This window comes from Hemitrygon akajei, chromosome 1, assembly GCF_048418815.1.
Source record: "Hemitrygon akajei chromosome 1, sHemAka1.3, whole genome shotgun sequence".
Classification (NCBI taxonomy): domain Eukaryota; kingdom Metazoa; phylum Chordata; class Chondrichthyes; order Myliobatiformes; family Dasyatidae; genus Hemitrygon; species Hemitrygon akajei.
The window spans coordinates 104,236,846-104,255,886 of NC_133124.1; the positions used below are offsets into that span (position 1 = coordinate 104,236,846).

General features: G+C 40.1%; 1 protein-coding gene across 2 annotated transcripts in view; it reads right to left on the bottom strand.

The window, feature by feature from the left end:
- Nucleotides 1-19,041, bottom strand: part of map3k22 (mitogen-activated protein kinase kinase kinase 22) — a 100,950-nt gene that overhangs the window by 44,387 nt on the left and 37,522 nt on the right. For both annotated transcript variants that reach the window (XM_073048706.1, XM_073048697.1), the window contains exons 3-5: nucleotides 10,850-10,944; nucleotides 2,818-2,858; nucleotides 2,031-2,130 (exon numbers count right to left, since the gene is read on the bottom strand). In XM_073048706.1, the coding sequence (XP_072904807.1) occupies nucleotides 2,031-2,130; nucleotides 2,818-2,858; nucleotides 10,850-10,944 (236 nt within the window). The remainder of the gene's footprint in view (nucleotides 1-2,030; nucleotides 2,131-2,817; nucleotides 2,859-10,849; nucleotides 10,945-19,041) is intronic.

Below are 19,041 nucleotides of genomic sequence, written 5' to 3' on the forward strand. Positions count from 1 at the left end.
GGGGAAATTCATCAAAGCATGCATGCTAACGGCGGCTGAGCTGGTGTGCCCTGAGAAGAGACAGGCTTTTGGTAATATCAGCTTGTCAAGAAACACTGTGGCAGAGAAAATTGGGGACCTTGCAGGAGATTTGAAGTCATTTATTGCCTTCACTATTGCAATTGATGAGAGTACCGACGTGACTGATGTAGCTCAAATGGGAATAATGGTAGTGTTGATGCATCTTTGACCGTCACCGAGGAGTTTGTGGGGATGGTGCCCATGACAAACACCACAACAGCGAACGACGTTTTCTCCAGCCTCATCAAGGCCTTGGACAGACTGGGGGTTGACCAGAGTCACACTAAGCGTGGCAACAGATGGCGAACCGTCCATGGTCGGGGAAAAAGGCAGGTGTTGTTGTGAAACTCAGAAAGTTCAGACAGAGAATCCAGAGCAGGAATTCTGGAATTTTCACTGTATTATACACCGAGGCATTATGTAGCAGTAGCCTGAAAATGGACAATGTCATGGATGTAGTAATCAGAACGGTTAATTTTATTAGAGCCAAGGGACTCAACCATCGACAATTTGACACCCTTTTGTCCAAAAGTAATATTGGACACGGCCTACCCTACCACACTGAAGTCCACTGGTTGAGCAGAGGGGTTGTGCTCAAATGTTTTTTTCAATTATGAGCGGAAATTGGACTATTCATAAACGAGAAAGGGAAGCCAGTGGCAGAGTTGGATGACCCAGACTGGCTTCATGATCTTGCATTTTTGGTGGATATAATAGAGCACTTAAATGTGCTTAATGTTAACATGCAAGGCCGCAACAAATTTATTACGGAATACTACGACAGCACTCGTGCCTTTCAAATTAAATTAGGCCTGTGGGAGATGCAACTATCCTGGAGCAACCCAGCTCATTTCCCCCCTCAGCTCGAAAAGGAATTCTCACTATTTTGCTCACCGTTTGCCGTCAACTCAGCATCAGAAGTGCCGGAGGAACTCCAACTGGAACTAATTGAAAATCAGTGTAACTCAGCCTTGAAATATAAATTTAAGACTGTGGGTCTGGACTTATTCTATCAATACCTGGGACTGATGTACCCCAAGATGACAGACTTTGCCTCAAAGATCCTTTGCATGTTCGGGACAACATATCTCTGTGAACAGGCGTTCTCCATAATGAACATTAACAAATCCAAACTGTGCTTGCAGCTGACACACAGACATCTAAATGACATTATCAAAATCACTACTGACCAGAAACTGGTCCCTGATGTTGACAGGCTGGTTAAAGCTAAGAGATGTCAGGTGTCTGGAAGCAGCAAGTGAAAAATGAGTGACACTGTTTGATGCACTGCGACATGTAAGCAAAATGCATTATGAAATACTGAGTGTCATAATATTGTGATTCATTTTCTGACTATTCTATTATTGTAAATGTGATCACTAAAAATTAGAGGCTAACTGTGTTCATTGAGTCTGACTGTTGGAAGCAGGCTAATAAAAATTAGGTGCAGTTGTGTAGCCTATATTTACAATTTGTTTTGTTAGGTCTACATTTATGTCTGTTAATGTTCGATTTCAAATGGTTTATTAATGGAAGGGGTGTGGCTCCCAAAACAATCTTAGCCAAAATAGCATCGTTGTTTTTCTCTCTCTCTCATCACAACTTTCTTGTAGCTTATGACTGTACATTAATAACAATCATAAAAATTATGCTTGCTAGGCAATCTTCTTCATAAGAAATGAAATTTGTAAAATGAAACACTCTGTAGTTATAGCAGAGACTGAGACACATGAGAGCAAGTTGAAAAAACGAAGGCAATGAAAGCTGTGGGAGCACGCACGCGTGCACAACTGATCTGACCTGCACAAAGTCGCATTTTGCCCAATCCGGCCCGTGACCTAAAATGAGTTTGACACCCCTGTAACACATCCCTGATGATCTGTGAGAAGGCTGTAACAATGACTGAATAGATAATACACAAAAAGCTAATCATTAACAAATAAAGCATGCAGAGCATTTGAAAAACATACCTCATTGTTAATTAAGTGTAATTCCATTTGCTGCCCAAAGGCATCCTTGACCTTTTGAAGGATGTCTTTTAACTTTACTGGTCTGGAGAACTGCATAACCCTTTAAAAAATACCAATTACATAAAGTATTACAATCTGCATTAATCTCTTAAAAAAGCAGGAACTTCGCATTCTTTGAGGAATCTAAAACAGTTTAAAGGAACTGTACTCTTCTGCTTTATTTTTCCTGCTAGTTTCCACAACAGTCTCAATAAGTAAACATTCTTACTAATATGGGCAGATGTTTAAAGCTTAGGTCAATGCATTTTTCTTTGTACAGGAATTTCCCTTAAATATATTATTATACCTATTCTGCAGAAAGGCAAACTACAAGTTTATCAAGAATACATTCCTTTGTATGATTCTGCAAAAGTTAAGAACAGGTGAACAAAACCCAGCCTTATCTACCTATCATATACAGGTATCTTTATTTAGTGAACAGTTTGCAAAATTAGATGCTTTCGGCCATCCCCATCTCGACTGGCTTCAATAGCAGCTACACTCACTCAGGTTGAGATCTCTAGCTCAAATCATGAACCGTACAAATGTGCAAAATCAGGGTAACTCTAATCTTTATAGGAAGTTATTTTGTTTGTGAATGAAAGTTTGTAAAATCATATTAATTAGAAAAAATATGTAAGGAATCACAAGTTGAAACCAATCATTCTTTATTCCGAATATCCAGTCAATAATATTGAATGGAGTAGAAAGATTTCATTGTTAAATGATCTAAAAAAATATAACTTGCCTTTTTTCTCCCTCATGCTCAAACTTTATCCTCACCTCCTTCTGCAAAACACAAGAAATTATTAATAGAAACTGAACAACAGAAACTGAATCAAGGTCATGGATGTGAAAATGGTGAATGGTAGTTGTGAAAAGGTCTGTTGGTAAAAGCAGTAATGTGCAGATTTTTCAGGTACTGCTTATGAAAGTTTACAGAATTTGAAAATGAATCTATAACTTAAAACACTGCACGCTGGACTTACAAAACATTTTACCTGGCTTGCTTCTTTGTATATAAACTGGAACTCCACCTGGATTATTTTTATTTACAAAACCTGTCACTTAACACTCTGCATCCCTGTGCATTGATTTAATAATCCTCAAGTTTATTCCGCATCATTTATTTGTGCTCGTTTTCAGCAGATTTTGGTTGGGTTTAAGTGACAGCGGGGCTAGAAAGTTTGTGAACCCTGTAGAATTTTCTCCATTTCTGAATAAATATGACCTAAAATGTGATCAGATCTTCACTTTATTCCTAAAACTAGATAAAGATATCCCAATTAAATAAACAATATTAAAACATTATGCTTGTTAATTTATTTTTGAGAAAAATGATCCAGTAATATATGCATTTGTTGGAGAAAGTACGTGATTAAACCTCTGGTTTCAGTAACTGGTGAGACCCCCTGTACAGCAATAACTTCAACCAAATGTTTCTTGTAACTGTTGATCAGTCCTGCACATCAGCTGGGAGGAATTTTAAGCCATTTCTCCTTACAGAACTGCTTCAGTTCTGGGATGCTGGGCTTTATTTCATGAACTGCTTGCTTCAGGTCCTTCCTCAAAATTTCTATGGGATTATATCAGGACTTAGACTCGACCATTCCAAAACATTTTTTTTCTTTTTTCACCATTCTGTTGTCAATTTACTCATCTTTCAGATTATTGCCTTGTTCCATTACCCAATTTTTATTAAGCTTCAGGTGATGGACCACTACCCTGACATTCTCCTGTAAAATGTCTTGATACAATTTTGAATTTATTGTTCCCTGAACGATTACAAGTTGTCCAGACCCTGTGGGCAGGGATGAGGTTTTGGTGTTGGTGTGCAGTGCTCATTTTCCTCCAAACAAAGCAATGTGCATTTCTGCCAAAAAGTTCAACTTTTGTCTCATCTGCCCACAGAATACTTTTCCAGAGGCATTGTAGAACATCCCAAGTGATCTTTTGCAAACTTCAGACATGCAGCAATGTGTTATTTTGGAAACAGTAGTTTCCTCAGTGGTGTCCTTCCACAAACACCATTCTTGTTCAGCGCTTTGCTTATAAACGACAGATGAACAGAGATCTTAGCAAGTTCTAGAGATTACTGCAGGTCTTAGTGCTGGTACTCTTGGGCTCTTTCCCACCTCCTTCAGCATTGCACAATGTACTCTTGGTGTGATCTTTGCAGGATGCCCACACCTAGGGAGAGTAGCAACAGTACTGAATTTCCTGCATTTGTAGACAATTTCTTTCACTGTGGACTGATGAACACTCAGGTCTTTAAAAATGCTTTTGTAGTCTTTTCCAGCTTCATGCATCTCTACAGTTCTTCTTATAAAGTCCTCTGAAAGTTGTTTTGATTGAGACGTGATGCACGTAAACAGATCTTTCTTGAGAAGAGCAGGCTTTGTGTGTTTGTGTGTTTTTAAAAATTAGGGCAGGGCACCTCTACAACCCACACCTCCAATCTCATCTCATTGATTGGAACTTCTGACTCCAAATAGCTTTTGTAGAAAGCATTACCCCAGAGGTGCACGTATGTTCTCCATCAAATACATGTAATATTAGATCATTTTTCTCAATAAATAAATAAATAAGCATTATGTCTTTGTGTTGTCTATTAAATTGGGTTCTCTTTATCTAGTTTTAGGACATATGAAGATCTGATCACATTTTAGGTCATATTTATGCAGAAGTAGGGAAAATTCTACGGGGTTCACAAACTTTCTAGCACCACTGTATACTGGGGAAAATGGAAGGCTGACCACAGCAGCAATGGAATAGACAAATCAGAGAAATTCACGGATGTGTCAACAAAGGCAGAGATGGGAAATACTGTGGAAGGAGCTTTCAAGAAAGTTTTCTAGTAATGGCAAGATAGTTTATCTGAAGCAGCACTTATTAGTAATGATAGAACCAAAGAGACTCACAATGGTGTGTTGTACTGGGAAAGTTTATGCTTACAACTAAATTTAAATATGGTGAGTAGGCAGCAACATGACAGTTCCAGAGTTCTCCTGACAGGCTACCTTACCACGTTCTAACCCCACTCCTCACCCCATTCTCTTGAGCTTCTAAAGTCGTCTACATCCTGAATCTTGTCTAGGCTTCTGTCAGTCATCTAATATCTTGTGGAGAGGTTAGATCGGTTTTATAGATTGGAGCGAATGGTTCTATGTTAGAGTTTAGAGTAGCTAAGTCTGTTTTTCCTGCAGCAGAGGATGTTAAGAGGGGTCAAGAATAAGTTATTGACTGCAAGATGTTTATTCCCATAGGCTGATAAAACCAGAAGGTATAGATTTTGGGCAAGGGATTTAGTGGGGACCTAAGGAGGAGAGAACTTCATTCACCCAGAGAATGAGGGTGGTGGAAGCATTTAAAATGTGTCTAGATGAGCACTTGAATTGTTTAGGTATTCAATTCTAAAAAATTTGGGATTAATTTGGACATGTGCCCTCTGGCCAACATGGACTCAATGTGCCAAATGGTCTGTTTTAATTCTCTATGACTCTGACATTGGCTCAGTGTTAACTTTTGTCTGATTATATTCTGTGGAACATTTTCTAACGTTAAGTTTTCTTTACTCACAGTTGTCAGAATCTGGAACAGCTGAATTGATAAAGAATTTTGAAAGTGATTTGATCAGGTAACCAACCATAATGAATTAACAAAGTTGGATGGGGACTTTAAGAGTCAAAATGGGTGCATTGCCAAATATCCTGAACTATAACTCTCTGTGATTTTACAGGAGATAATGTGAGCAAGTAATTAGCTTTAACTTTGTAATAAAACAAAATCCATGAATCCCTGATGTTTTTCATCAGTGAAAAGTGGAGCAAATGAAGTCTATCTTTTAAAGGAGTCAGTGTTCAATACTGATGTATCTGTATGCTCCAAAATAAAGATAAAATGTTTTATCCATCTTTTTTCTCCCCATCAGAAACCATTTGTAAATCTAAGAAAGGGCCTTGGTAGCTCTTCAAAATAAAAGTCAATGCTAAATAATATTCTGAAGTAGAACACACCCTTAGTGTGAAGTTAGCCAGAGTCAACTGATAAAGATAACAATGGAATGCTTTGACATTGCATAAAATAACATTGACTGGTAAACTGCCATGGAAAAAAAGAGAGGAAAGGGAGTTCCTAAGTCTCAAATACTTTGAAAGATGTGCAAATCCAACTGAGAAGTTCAAACGGATAGAAAATGGAATATAAACTGTGATTGTTTAGATGAGTCAGTAACAGAAAATTCTCTGACTGTTATCCTCCAGCTCTGCTGAAAGCCAGAATGATTACAACATTGTTGAATAGATTCCAGAATAAGTACACTGCCCCAAGAATGAACACATAAGAACCACAGCAGTAAGTATTTTTAAAAGGTCTGAATTAGTGGATTCCCTTATCCTGTGTGTCTATTTCAACATTAAGATATCAGTAGGTAGATCATTATAGCAGTGTGAATGTCTTGTGCCAGATTGATTTTATTTTGCCTTTTGTGTGATGTGGGTTTCACAAGGAAGTCATCATTTAATGCCAACTCCTACTCCTACTATTTATGACGATAAATCTCATATCATTTAATAGTGGTGGAGCGTGTGGATGGGGTGCCAAGCAAGGCGTATGCTTTAAAATGAATGGCACTGAGCATCTTGAATGTTATCGCAACAGCTTGGCTAGAGGCGTGGCTAGTTCTGAGATAATGGGCAGTTAGGTTACTGGCCTAGCAACCAATGTTTATAACTATTATCACACAGACACAAGTTAAATTTTTACCCTGCATGCTGAAGCAACTAAAATAATTTAAAAACAGTTACAATAGTATTAACCACAAACCACCATTCTGTCATAGAAACCCCACACCATTCATATTACCCTTCAGTTAAAGATGACTGCATCCCTATACTGAATGTTTTATTTCCATTTTTGGGATTATGGGCATGGCTTGCAAGTCTGATCTCTAAATGACTTTGAGAAAATATTGGAAAGCCACCTGCTTCAAACCCAGGGGAAAGGTGTTCCCACTGTCCATGGGGTAGCGAGTTCAAAGTAGAGATTCAACGACAATGAAGCACCAGTGATATATTTCCCTATCAAGATGGAAGTCACAAATTTGGAATGTATGTGGGAGCAGCAGAGGCAAGTAACTGCAGTACATCTTCTTGTTAGGTTGCAAGTGATGGAAAAGATTAAATCTTTAGGGTGTTTTATGGAGTGCCAATTAAGTGGGTTGATTTCTTTTAGATAGAGCTGATTCTCTTGAGAGCATTTAGCACTGCATTCATTTAGGAGGTGGACAATATTCCATCACAGTTTTCATTGTGCCCTATAAATGGTGGAAAGACCTCGGGGTAGCAGAAGTTGAGTCATTCATTGTAAGATTCCCAGCTTATGGCTTGCTCTTGTAGCCAGTGTATTTATATGGCATGTCCAGTTCAACTTCTGCCTCCTTAGGTCAGAGGTGATTTGGGATAGAAAGTAAATGCTACCAGAAGTGTTATCTGCCTCGTGCCCTAACCTCAGATAATGCACCATAGCCCCATAGACTATAACACAAACAAAATGTTAGGGCAATACAGGTTAGGCAGCATCTATGGAGAGGAATAAACAGTTGTTGTTTCAGGCCAAGTCTCTACATCAGAACTCTCGTTCCCATTTCACTGTGCCAGCTCTTGACAAGACAACTTGGGTACTGAGGCAGATTAAGGCCTTCCAGATGCCCACTGCCCTGAATGCCATTTGTTGGCACCCACTGTCAATATTCATTCTCATAGTTCTCACACGTGCTTGTTGAAATAGTGTTGGCTGCCTGCTTGTCAAGGGAAATGTCCTGCATAACTTTCAATGGAGCTGAAACCATACAGATGACGACAGGAATCTTCTAACCACTGTTTCCTTTCTCCTCAACAGGTCATGGCTCCACAGGTGGCTGAGAATGTTATTCCAATAAAAATTATCACTGACTACCTTAAACTAGCAGTCACTCAACTTCACTTGCCCCATCATAGAGTCTCACAACCTATGGACTCACTTTCAAGGACTCTTCATCTCATGTTCTCAATATTTATTGCTTATTAATTATTAGTATTTTTTCTTTTTGTATTTGCACAGTTTGTTGTCTTTTGCACACTGGTTGCCTGCCCCGTTGGTGCTGTCTTTCATTTATCTTATTATGGTTATTGGATTTATTGAGTATGTCCACAAGAAGATGAACCTCAGGATTGTATATGATAACATAGGTACTTTGATAATCAGTTTACTTTGAACTTTGACTGATTTGCTAGTTTATACCGGTTCTCAGTCAGCAAAGGGTGAATTTTGTTTCTGCAAAGTGATACTGTATTACCATATTAGACAGGCAGACTTGGAACAGGAGTAATGTTATCTATCCCTTACCATAATTTTAATATTACAACATAGCAAGGGGTGGAGTAGGGGTGTTGGAGAACAATATCAGAGCAATAGCAGTGATTAGATTTGCCTCAGACCATTTTCAATGCATTGTGTAAGATTGCAGACTAGGACAACACACAACTTGACTCGCAAGAAACCAGCCTGTTTGGGAATAGCTTTTTTTCCAAGAATTTTCAGGGTTCATTCGAGATAAAGCACTCATCAAATCTGTGCAGTGGCAGATCTTGAAATTTGACTGGACGTTGCACCAGTCAGACGGCTTCCTGATTTCCGAAGTGCAACAATACATGCTTGTCTCTGGATCTTAGGCAAACAGTCACACCTCGGGCAGTATGGCACACTTTCAGTGGCAGGTCATTGGCTGCTGGGCTGAGTTTTTAACATGTTCACTGCTTACGTTAGCAAGGCCAGAGGCCTTGCTATTTTCTAGCTCTATAGCTGAAAAATTATTCTCATTTTAATTTTCTTTTCTGTTACTGGGGTTTACCACTTTTAAGCAGTTAATATGCGATCTGGTCGGTAGTTTAATTGCAGCATTGCTCAGTTGTCTGTGAACAATTGCTCCTGTGGGCCAAGATTTCTTGCTATTCTGTGTCATCAAACAGAGTAAGGTGAATTGGTTGAAGACTGTCTTGTCAGGTAGTTTATTAATGATGCTGCACAGCCAAATTTGGCAATGGAACTAAAACTCCACAATTCCTATTCTCTGCCCTTGCTGCTTCTGCACGTCTTCCAAGTGATGGCAGACATGAACATTACAGATTCATTAGCTGAGGGCTAATGGCAGGAAATAAGCATGTTTTTAGCCCATTTTTGACCTGATACAGTGAGGATTCATGGGGAACAGGATCAATATCGAGGATTCCAGGGCCACTTACTTATCAAGCGTATCTTTCTGTTGCCACACCTTGGAGAACAACCCTGTTGGTAGGATTGCCCATGGCCAGATTCAGCAATGAGTCAGTCAAGGACATTGACTGAAAGTGCTTATTTCATCAGCATGTCAATATCATCTAGGATTAGACTGCCCAATTTTGGCACCTGCTTTCACATAATTAACATGCGTCAATGGGTACAAGTGTATTTATCTTTACTGTGTCTAGTATTGAATTTGAAGGAAGTAACTAACTGCAATTTGGGGTTTGTGGATTTGAACAACATTCTGAGTAAGTCAAGCCCTGAGTGAAATTTCTTCTCTGAAAGGACATGACAGCATTAGACAAAATTTTAAGCCGATCTTGTAGCTTCATAGTGACTATATTTTTTCAGTCTTACAATTGCTGATTTTGAATTTGAATCGATAGCTCCTAAGTTTCATGCCTCAGGACAAGTTCCAGGTAAAAGATGGAAGGGTTAATATTCATGATTCAGACCAGAGGGCAAAATGTTCTGCAGTCAACTGTGGAATAAATGAAAAAGCTCATGTTCAGGAAGCAAAAGAATAAAGAGAAAAGTCCTGGATCTAAAGCCGGAGGAATGGGTGGTAAATGAGCATGGAAATTTTGTAGTTGGCATAGGGACGGTAGAAACTGTCAGCAAAGAATGGAACAAAGCAAGATTTTATATTTTTACTTTATACTTCAAACAGAAATTAACATGAACTTCATGCTTTTAAATGTACCGTTTCCACTTGGTTCATAATGCATTCCAAGTTATGAATAATGCCATCCACCAATTTCAATTCCAGAATATTTCTTACACTTTAAATCTTCCACATACCATTAATACAGGTTAAATTTATAAAAGTGGCTTTCAGTGAAATGCTGGAGGTCATTTATCTTAAAATCTCCATCAGATTTGTGAGAGGTGGTGATTAGGAAAATTAATGATGCCCTAATGGTCGACATGGCTTACACAGAACCACAGAACATTACAGTACAGAAACGGGCCTTTTGGCCCTTCTTGGCTGTGCTGAACCATTTTTCTGCCGAGTACCACTGACCTGCACCTGGACCATATCCCTCCATACACCTCTCATGTACATGCACATAGAGTGGGGTTTTTGACAAGGTCTCACATGGTAGGTAGATTAAGACACAAGGAATCCAATGTATGTTGGTAAAATGGATCCAAAATTGGCTTTCAGATAGGAGGCAGAAGTTAGTGGTGGATTATTTCTCTGACTGAAAGTCTGTAACAAGTGGTGTATAGCAGGGTTCAGTGCTGGAGCCTTTATTTGTCCTAGATAGAAATGACTTTGCTAAGAATATAGGTGATCTAAGGTCAAGACTCCAGAAATATACATCAAATCAAGTTGCTTTGCACCTCAGTTTTCCCGTATCATGACAGCAAGAGCGAAATGAGCAAGCCTGGTAACAACACTGGCAAAATTTGCAGAATTTAAACCTATTTTCCTCTATCTTTGATGCAAATCTCACCTGTTTGTTCCTGCCAGTGTCATAATCCAGCAATTTACGGCACTTGCCCAGAGCAGCCAAATCTTTCATAATCGAGTTCAGGGCTTCTTGCTCATCTGCAAAACAAGACAGGCACCAAAAAAAACTGAATTAATGACTATCATTTAAAGGTACACAGCGGAAAAGAAAATATCTTCTGGATTATAACTGACTCAATTAAAACCAAGCTTTACCGATGCCTGGTAGCAGTAAATTGTACCATCCACGGGATGCACTACAACTTAGACAGCACCTTCCAAACCCATGACCTCTACCAGCCTGAAGGCCAAGACCAGCAAAGGTACGGGAATTTCACCACCTAGAAGTAATATTCCAGGCCACGCACCATCCTAATTTGAAGATACATCGTTGCTCCTTCACCACCGCTGCGTCAAAATCCTGGATCTCTTTCTAACTGCACCAAGATTTCAACTGTAGCAGTTCAAGAAGGCAGCTCACCGCCACCTTCTCAAGTACAAGTAGGAATGGGCTCAGTCTGCAAAGTCCATGTCCCTTGAATGAATACAAACTCTGTCTGCTAAACCGCCTACATATTGCTTTGCTAAACATAGAAATTATTTAGAATCACAACAACAGTCACTAATTTGGCATATGTCCCATATCATCTCCACTGGAATCTGTCAGCAACATGAAATGTTGATTTTCCCCTATAACTGGAGACATTACTGAACAATTAGCAACTAATAAACAAATATTTCTCAAATATGGTAACTGCCATAGGATCTTATATGCAATTTATACAGACTCAGTGACCCAATGGGAAATGAGGACATGTTATGCATAACAACTCTCAGCAAATCGCAATGAAATAAAATGATCTGCTTTGTGAATTTATAAGGATAAATAATAGCTTAAAGCCTCACCATCTTCATAAAGAACAATGGGATGTTTTCATCCATGGCACAAACTGTAACTCAGTTAAATTTCTTTCCAGGTGTCCAGAGGAGAATGATCTGCAGATCATTTGCTATATCTTTGCAGATATAACAAAGTTATACTGCCACAGTGATGGAGTAAAAGCAACAGATACTTGTAACAGGCAGAAGCTCATCGAGCATGGTGATGGTAACATGTCATAAATTCAAGGCTATAATATTTTTGGACTATCAGGGGTTATGGGCAGCAGCCAGATAAATACAGCTGAGGTCAAGGTCAGATAAGCAATGATCTTACTGAATTGCAAAGGAGTTTAGAAAGTTTGTCTGGCCCATCTCTGCTACTGTTTCATATATTCTTAAGTTTTTGTTATCAATAGGCAAATGATCAAAGGGGAGTGGAATATAATGGGGTGGGGAAGGGGGCAGAGGGATCAGTTGAAAACAGCAAAGAATTTACTTGAGAAATAGTCTTTTCATTTCCTCCTTTACTCTTGGCAAAGAAGCAGCACTGCGAAAGTACAAAAGCACGTAGTAGCTTGATCTGGAAGCAGAAGCCTCTCTTAAGCTACTGGATTCCATTGCTTTTCCATCATTAGAACAGTGTGGAAAACCCCCTATTACATAAACACACTGTACAGAACTCAGGCCAAGTTTGCAGCTATTTGCAGCATTATTCACCCATCCTTCAACAATTCATGGCCAGAAAGGAAAGTCACTTTAACGTAATCAGTTTCTGAACTTTTCCTCTAAATTAAGCAAATCCACTGCAACGTTTATCAGCAGATGTTCAAAGAAAACACCCTAAAAATAAGAAAGGAAGAAGAACAAATGCTTGTACTAATCAGGATCTTTAACAGAGTAGAACATTCCAAGGTGAAAAAGGATCTAGAGTTTTCCAGGCGTACATGAAAATTAAACTTTTCCCAGGCTTCCAGCCGGGAACAGCTATTGATTTCAACCAATGTTTTGATGACAAACTCTGCCATCTTCATCAGGGATGATGCCTGGGGATGTCTAGTCCAGTAGTATCCATCGTCTATCCCTCCTGATTGATTAGTCCTTATCCAACCAGGTTTCCGCTCTCCCACCATGTTTATAATCAAATTTCAGTTCTTACTTACAGCAAAACTTTCATGCTTATTAGAATTCTTTTCCTCCAGTTTTATTTCAATGGTTTCATTCAACAGGCGGTCCCAAAACCCACTGGTGAGGCACAGTAGTTTTGTGCTGTTGAATGCGATGCTATGACCATTGCAAATGCCGTGTTCTGCCACCACTGATTTCTCCGGGTAACCCAAAGGGTACCAGTAACCTTTCTGAATACACAATTACAAGGTAGCCATAGGATCGCCCTTGTCATCGGCTATTGCTAATTTCTACATGGAAGACTCTGAGGAGAGGATGCTGAGTTCATCACTGTTACACCCCAAATGCTTCTTCAGATACACTGATGACATCTTCGTAGAGTGGTCTCAAGGATTCCAGGCACTCCTGCAGTTCCACAACAATCTGAACAACATCCAAACGTTCATTTTATGATAGAGATGGAGAAGAATGGTTGCCTCCTGTTGTTGGATATTCCAACACGACGGAAACCAGATGGTAGCCTCGGGCATGGCATCTATCAGAAACCCACTCACACAGACTTGTACCTTAACAATAACAGCCACCATCACGCCTCTCAACATAGTGATTCTTTCTACTTTGATTAACCACACGAAACTATTTCAGACCTGGAGAGCTCCACAAAGAAATAGATGATTACATATAACGTTCCTCCAAAGTGTCTACAAGTTGAAGGAAATCAATCAGGTCCTTAAAAAGGCAGACAGAAAAACAGGAAACCTAACAATGAGGAGGGATTCGTCGCTACCGCCTGACTTCCTTATATTTCCACGGTTACTGGAAGGATCAGCAGAATCCTGAAGAAAGACGGGATTAATACCTTCAACAAACCCATAAAGGAACTCAAATTGCAGTTTGTGTGTCAAAAATGATCTGGGACTCAGGGTGGCTGGCATTTACAAGATTCCCTGTAAATATGGAGCAGCGTATAGCAACCAAATGGGGCGCATGGTGGAACTTGCATCAAACAGCACAGGAGGTGAATGCATTTGGGTTACCTGGTGAAATGGGTGGTAGCAGAACATTGCATTCACAATGGCCACAGGAATGACTTTGACGGCACCAAACTACAATGCTAATGGCCACCTGGTGAAGGAAGCCATTGAAATTAAACTAAAGGAAATGAACTTTAACAAAGACAAAGGTCTCGCTCTAAGTTAGAACTGGAATTCCATTGTAAACAAGGCAGGAGAGCAGAAGCCTGATTGGATAAGGACTAACCAATCAGGAGAGACGGATGACAGGGTATATGTACCATCGGACTAGACATTCCTAGGCATAATCCCTGATGAAGACGGCAGAGTTTGTCATTGAAACATTGGTTAAAATCAATACCTGTACCTGGCTGGAAGCCCAAGAAGAGCCTAAGGAGACAATAACTGATGACCAGCCAAGGAAGATATTAGAACTGTGTCCAAAACATTAATGGGTTGTGTGGGATCAGTTTTCTCAGCTCTTGATAGTTATTAATTGATCAATCATATTACAGGTAAACTGACTTCAGCATTTGCCTAGCTAAGGACAATCACTAAACTTTGAAGTCACCTTTATCAAGAGCTTGGGGACTTACAAAGATGTCAATGGTATGTCTTATAAATTTGAAATTTATATTCTATAGAAAATATATTGTGGATATGAAGGTTTAGTGAAATATCCTGTCCCACATTTAGACTTTTTTTCTTAAATTAGTACTTCTGACGTATGCACATTCCATTGAAGTGTAATATGATAGACGGGCTCTACTTTTTGATATGAATAATTGTGGGGTTAACATACTTCACTATCCTTGTGGAGTGAATTGGAGAGAAACCTCTGGCATCTGCACATAAACAAAGGAGCAGGAAAATCAGGAAACCACCATCTTAGTGATCCTTCTCAGCTACAAGCTGCACTGATGCATGAGTGTATAACCTCATCGACAGACTTCCAAAAATACATGCAACAGCATGTAGTTCTGCTAATATGATATGTATAGGGTTTGTCCACTTAAGATAATTTTAATGATGTCATAATCCTTTATTATAACCAAATGACCCTCAAATTAACTGTTACAATTCTGGCATTTCATTGTTTCACATTGATTATAATTGGAGATTATTATAAAGACTGATTTTTTTCTTTGTACCTCTTGGCCTCAAACTTGCTTCTAGGTTAGTTCCCAAAAACACTCAATTCCGAGATTTTTTTTTAAGTATTTGTCGATCTCCACCCTAAATATATCTCATGGACTGGCTTCTGGCTTCCACCACACTGAGGCATAGGGAATTTCCGAGATTCACCACTCTCTGAAAGAAGAAATTTTTTTACACATCTCAAGTTTTAAATGACCAGCCTTTAGAGTTACTATGCCCCTTGTTCATTACTCTCCCACTAGTGAAAACCTATCAACATCAGCTCTGTAAGCCCCTTTAGGAACTCAGATGTTTAAATAAGGTCACCCCCTCATTCTTTTAAACTCTAAGGAATGAATATGCACAACTTCTACTTCCAGGAATTAACTTGGGAAATCTGCATTGGATTGCCTCCAATGCTATTGTATCATTTTTCACATAAGGGGACCAAAGTAATCTGCACTGCTGCAGCTGTGCCCTCAACACCCTGTACAACTGCAGCAAAGCTTCCCTTTTTTCACTCCAACTCCTTTGCAATAAAGGCCAACATGCTGCTTGCATTCTTAACTACTTGTTGGACCTGACGGCAAACATTTGCAATTCATCACCTATATCCCTCTCATCTTCACTCATTTGCAATCTCACTTCACATAGATAATAATCTGCCTTTTGATTCCTTGTACCAAAGTGCAAGACCTCATGTTTCCACCGGTCACTCAAACTATTCTGTTGCAGAGGAACAACGTCTTCATCTCCGATTTTAGTACTATTGCAAACTTAGTTTCTTTACATTTGTTCTCTTCTCCAGTTCATTAATGTTAACAATAAACAACTGAGGGCCACAAACAATCCTTGTGGGACTCTACCAGTTACATTACTCCAGCCTGAAAAGGACCCATTCATTCCAACTCTTTGCTTTCTACGTGTTGGCCAATATTTAATCCAAGTTAACGCATTTCCACCAACAGCTCTGTTTTAATTTATGCACTACACCTTTTATGGCAACATGTTAAATGCCTTTTAGAAATCTAAATACATTACATTAATAGGTTCCCCTCTAACAATGCTTCCTCCCACATCTTTAAAGAATTTGAGAAAATAAGTCAAACATAATTTACTTTACTGGATCCTACAACAACGATGACCTGGCAGAATGTAAATTCCTTATCAGATACATATATGTCACCATGTACAACCCTGAGATTCATTCACTTGTGGGCATTCATAGTAAAAACAAGAAACCCAACAGAATCAATAAAAGATCACACCCAACAGGATGGACAAAAAATATCACTGTGCAAATATAAAAAAGAAATAATAAATCATAATATCAATAAATACTGAGAATGTGAGATGAAGAATCTTTGAAAGTGAGTCTATAGGTTGTGGGAAAAGCTTAGTGATGGGGCAAGTAAAGATGAGTGAACTAATCCCCTTTGGTTCAGGAGCCTGATGGTTGAGGTACAGTATCAGTTCCTGAACCTGGTGGAGTGGGCCCTGCTCATTCTCCCTGATGGCAGTAGTGAGAAGAGAGCATAGCCTGAATGGTGGAGGCATTTGATGATGGATGCTGCTTTCCTGTGAGCACGCTCATAGTAGATGTGCTCAATGGTGGGGAGGGCTTTAATCATGATCAACTTGGCTGTATCCACTACCTTTTGTAGGCTTTTCTGTTCAGATGTATTAGTGTTTCCATACCAGGCTGTGATTTAACCAGTCAATATACTCTCCGCTACACATCTACAGAAGTTAGTCAAAATCTTAGACAACATGCCAAATCTACACAAATTTTCTAAGAAAGTAGAGGCGCTGCTGTGCACTCTTTGTAATGGCACGTAAATGCTGGACCCAGGACAGATCCTCTAAAATGATAAACACAAAGTACACTGCAGATTCTGTGGTCAAATCAACACGTACAAAAGCTGGAGGAACTCAGCAGGTTGGGCAGCATCCGTTGAAATGAACAGTCAATGTTTTGGGCCAAGACCTTTGTCAGGACTGAAGGAGGAGGGGGCAGGGGCCCTATAAAGAAGGCAGGGGGAGGGCGGGAGGTGCCAGGTGAAAAACCAAACAGAGGACAGATCAAACGGTGGGGGGAGGGGAAGCAGGGAGGGGATAGGCAGGAGAGGTTAAGAAGGAATGTAAGGGGAAAGCACCATGGGTAGTAGAAGGCGGCAGAATCATGAGAGAGGTGATAGGCAGCTAGAAGAGGAGGCAGAGTGAAAGTGGGATGGTGGAAGGGAAAGGGAGGGAATTACCGGAAGTTGGAGAATTCGATGTTCATACCAAGGGGCTGGAGACTACCCAGACGGTATATGAGGTGTTGCTCCTCCAACCTGAGTTTAGCCTCATCATGGCAGTAGAGGAGGCCATGTATGGACATATCCGAATGGGAATGTGAAGCATAAAATGATAACACTGAGGAATTTAAACCTGTTGAACCTCTCCACCACTGATCCCTCGATGACAACTAGCTCATGGACCTTTGGCTTCCTCCCAGTGAAGTTAAAAATCAGCTCCTTGGTTTTGCTGACATTGAGTAAGAAGTTCTTTTGTGGCACCACTCAGCCAGATTTTCAATCTCCCTCCTATATGCTGATTTGTCACCACCTTTGATTTGGCCAAGAACAGTGGTGTTATCAGAAAATTTGAATATAGCATTGGAGCAGTGCTTAGCCTCACAATCATAAATATAAATCGAGTAGAGAAGGGGGCTAGGCACATATCCTTGTGGTGCAGCTGTGCTGATGGAGATTGTGAAGACTTTGTTGCCAATCTGAACTGACTGGGGTCTGCAAGTGAGGAAATTCAGTTGCACAAGGAGGTATTGAGGCCAAGGACTTCAAGCTTATTTCTTGAGGGGATGATGGTATTGAATTCTGAGCTGTAGTCAATGAAGAATATACTGATGTATGCACCTTTGCTGTCCAGATGTTCCACAATTGAGGGAAGAGCTAATGAAATAGCATCTGCTTTTGAGTTGTTGTGCTGGTAGGCAAATTGGAGCTGATCCAAGTTGTTTCTCAGGCAGGAGTTAATATGTTTCATCACCAACCATTCAAAGCATTTCATCACAGTGGATGTAAGTGCTACTGGACGATAAGCAGTTTACCATGTGTTTCTTAAGCACCGATATAATTGAAGCCTGCCTGAAGCAGGTGGGTACCTCAGACTGCCAAAGTGAGAAGCTAAAGATATCAGTGGGCACTCTAGCCAGTTGATCAGCACAGGTCTTTAGTACTCCGTCAGGCACTCCATCTGGGCTGGATGCTTTCCATGGGTTCACCCTCCTAAAGAATGCTCTTATGTCAGCCTCAGAGACTGAAATTACAGGGTCATCAGGGGCTGTGGGAGTTTGTGAAGGTGCCTCCATGTTTTGATGGCCAAAGTGAGCATAGAAGGCATCGGGCTCATCTGGGAGTGAAGCCTCCCTGTCACCTACGCACCTTGCAGGAGGTGATAACATTCAAGCCCTGCCACAACTGTCAAGCATCCTTCAGTGATTCAATGGCCCAGAATTGCCACTGTGCATGTAAGATGCTTTCTGGAGATCGTAGATTGAGATTCAACATCTGGCCCTTTGAGATTGAGATTCTGGCCCTTCGAGCCACGCTGCCCAGCAACCTCCAATTTAACCCTAGCCTAATTACCGGACAATTTACAATCACCAATTAACCTACTAACCAGTACGTCTTTGGACTGTGGGATGGAAACCGGAGCACCCAGATGAAACCCATGTACAAACTCCTTACAAGCAGCCGGGGGAATTGAACCCAGGTTGCTGGTACTGTGAAGCGTTGTGCTAACCACTATGCTAACATGCTGCCAGCTTGCTCAACTTACTAACATTCCTCTGTAAATCCTGATGACTATCTTCACTGTCAATGAAAACACTTGCTTTGGTATCATCCTTTTTATGAGCCTTTTAATGTTTCACCGCTCAATCTAACAGATTTTGCAATTCTCTGGATTACATTAGCCCTTACCAATTTGTATGCCCTTTACTTCAAATAAACCTTTATCCTTGATCTCTATTGTT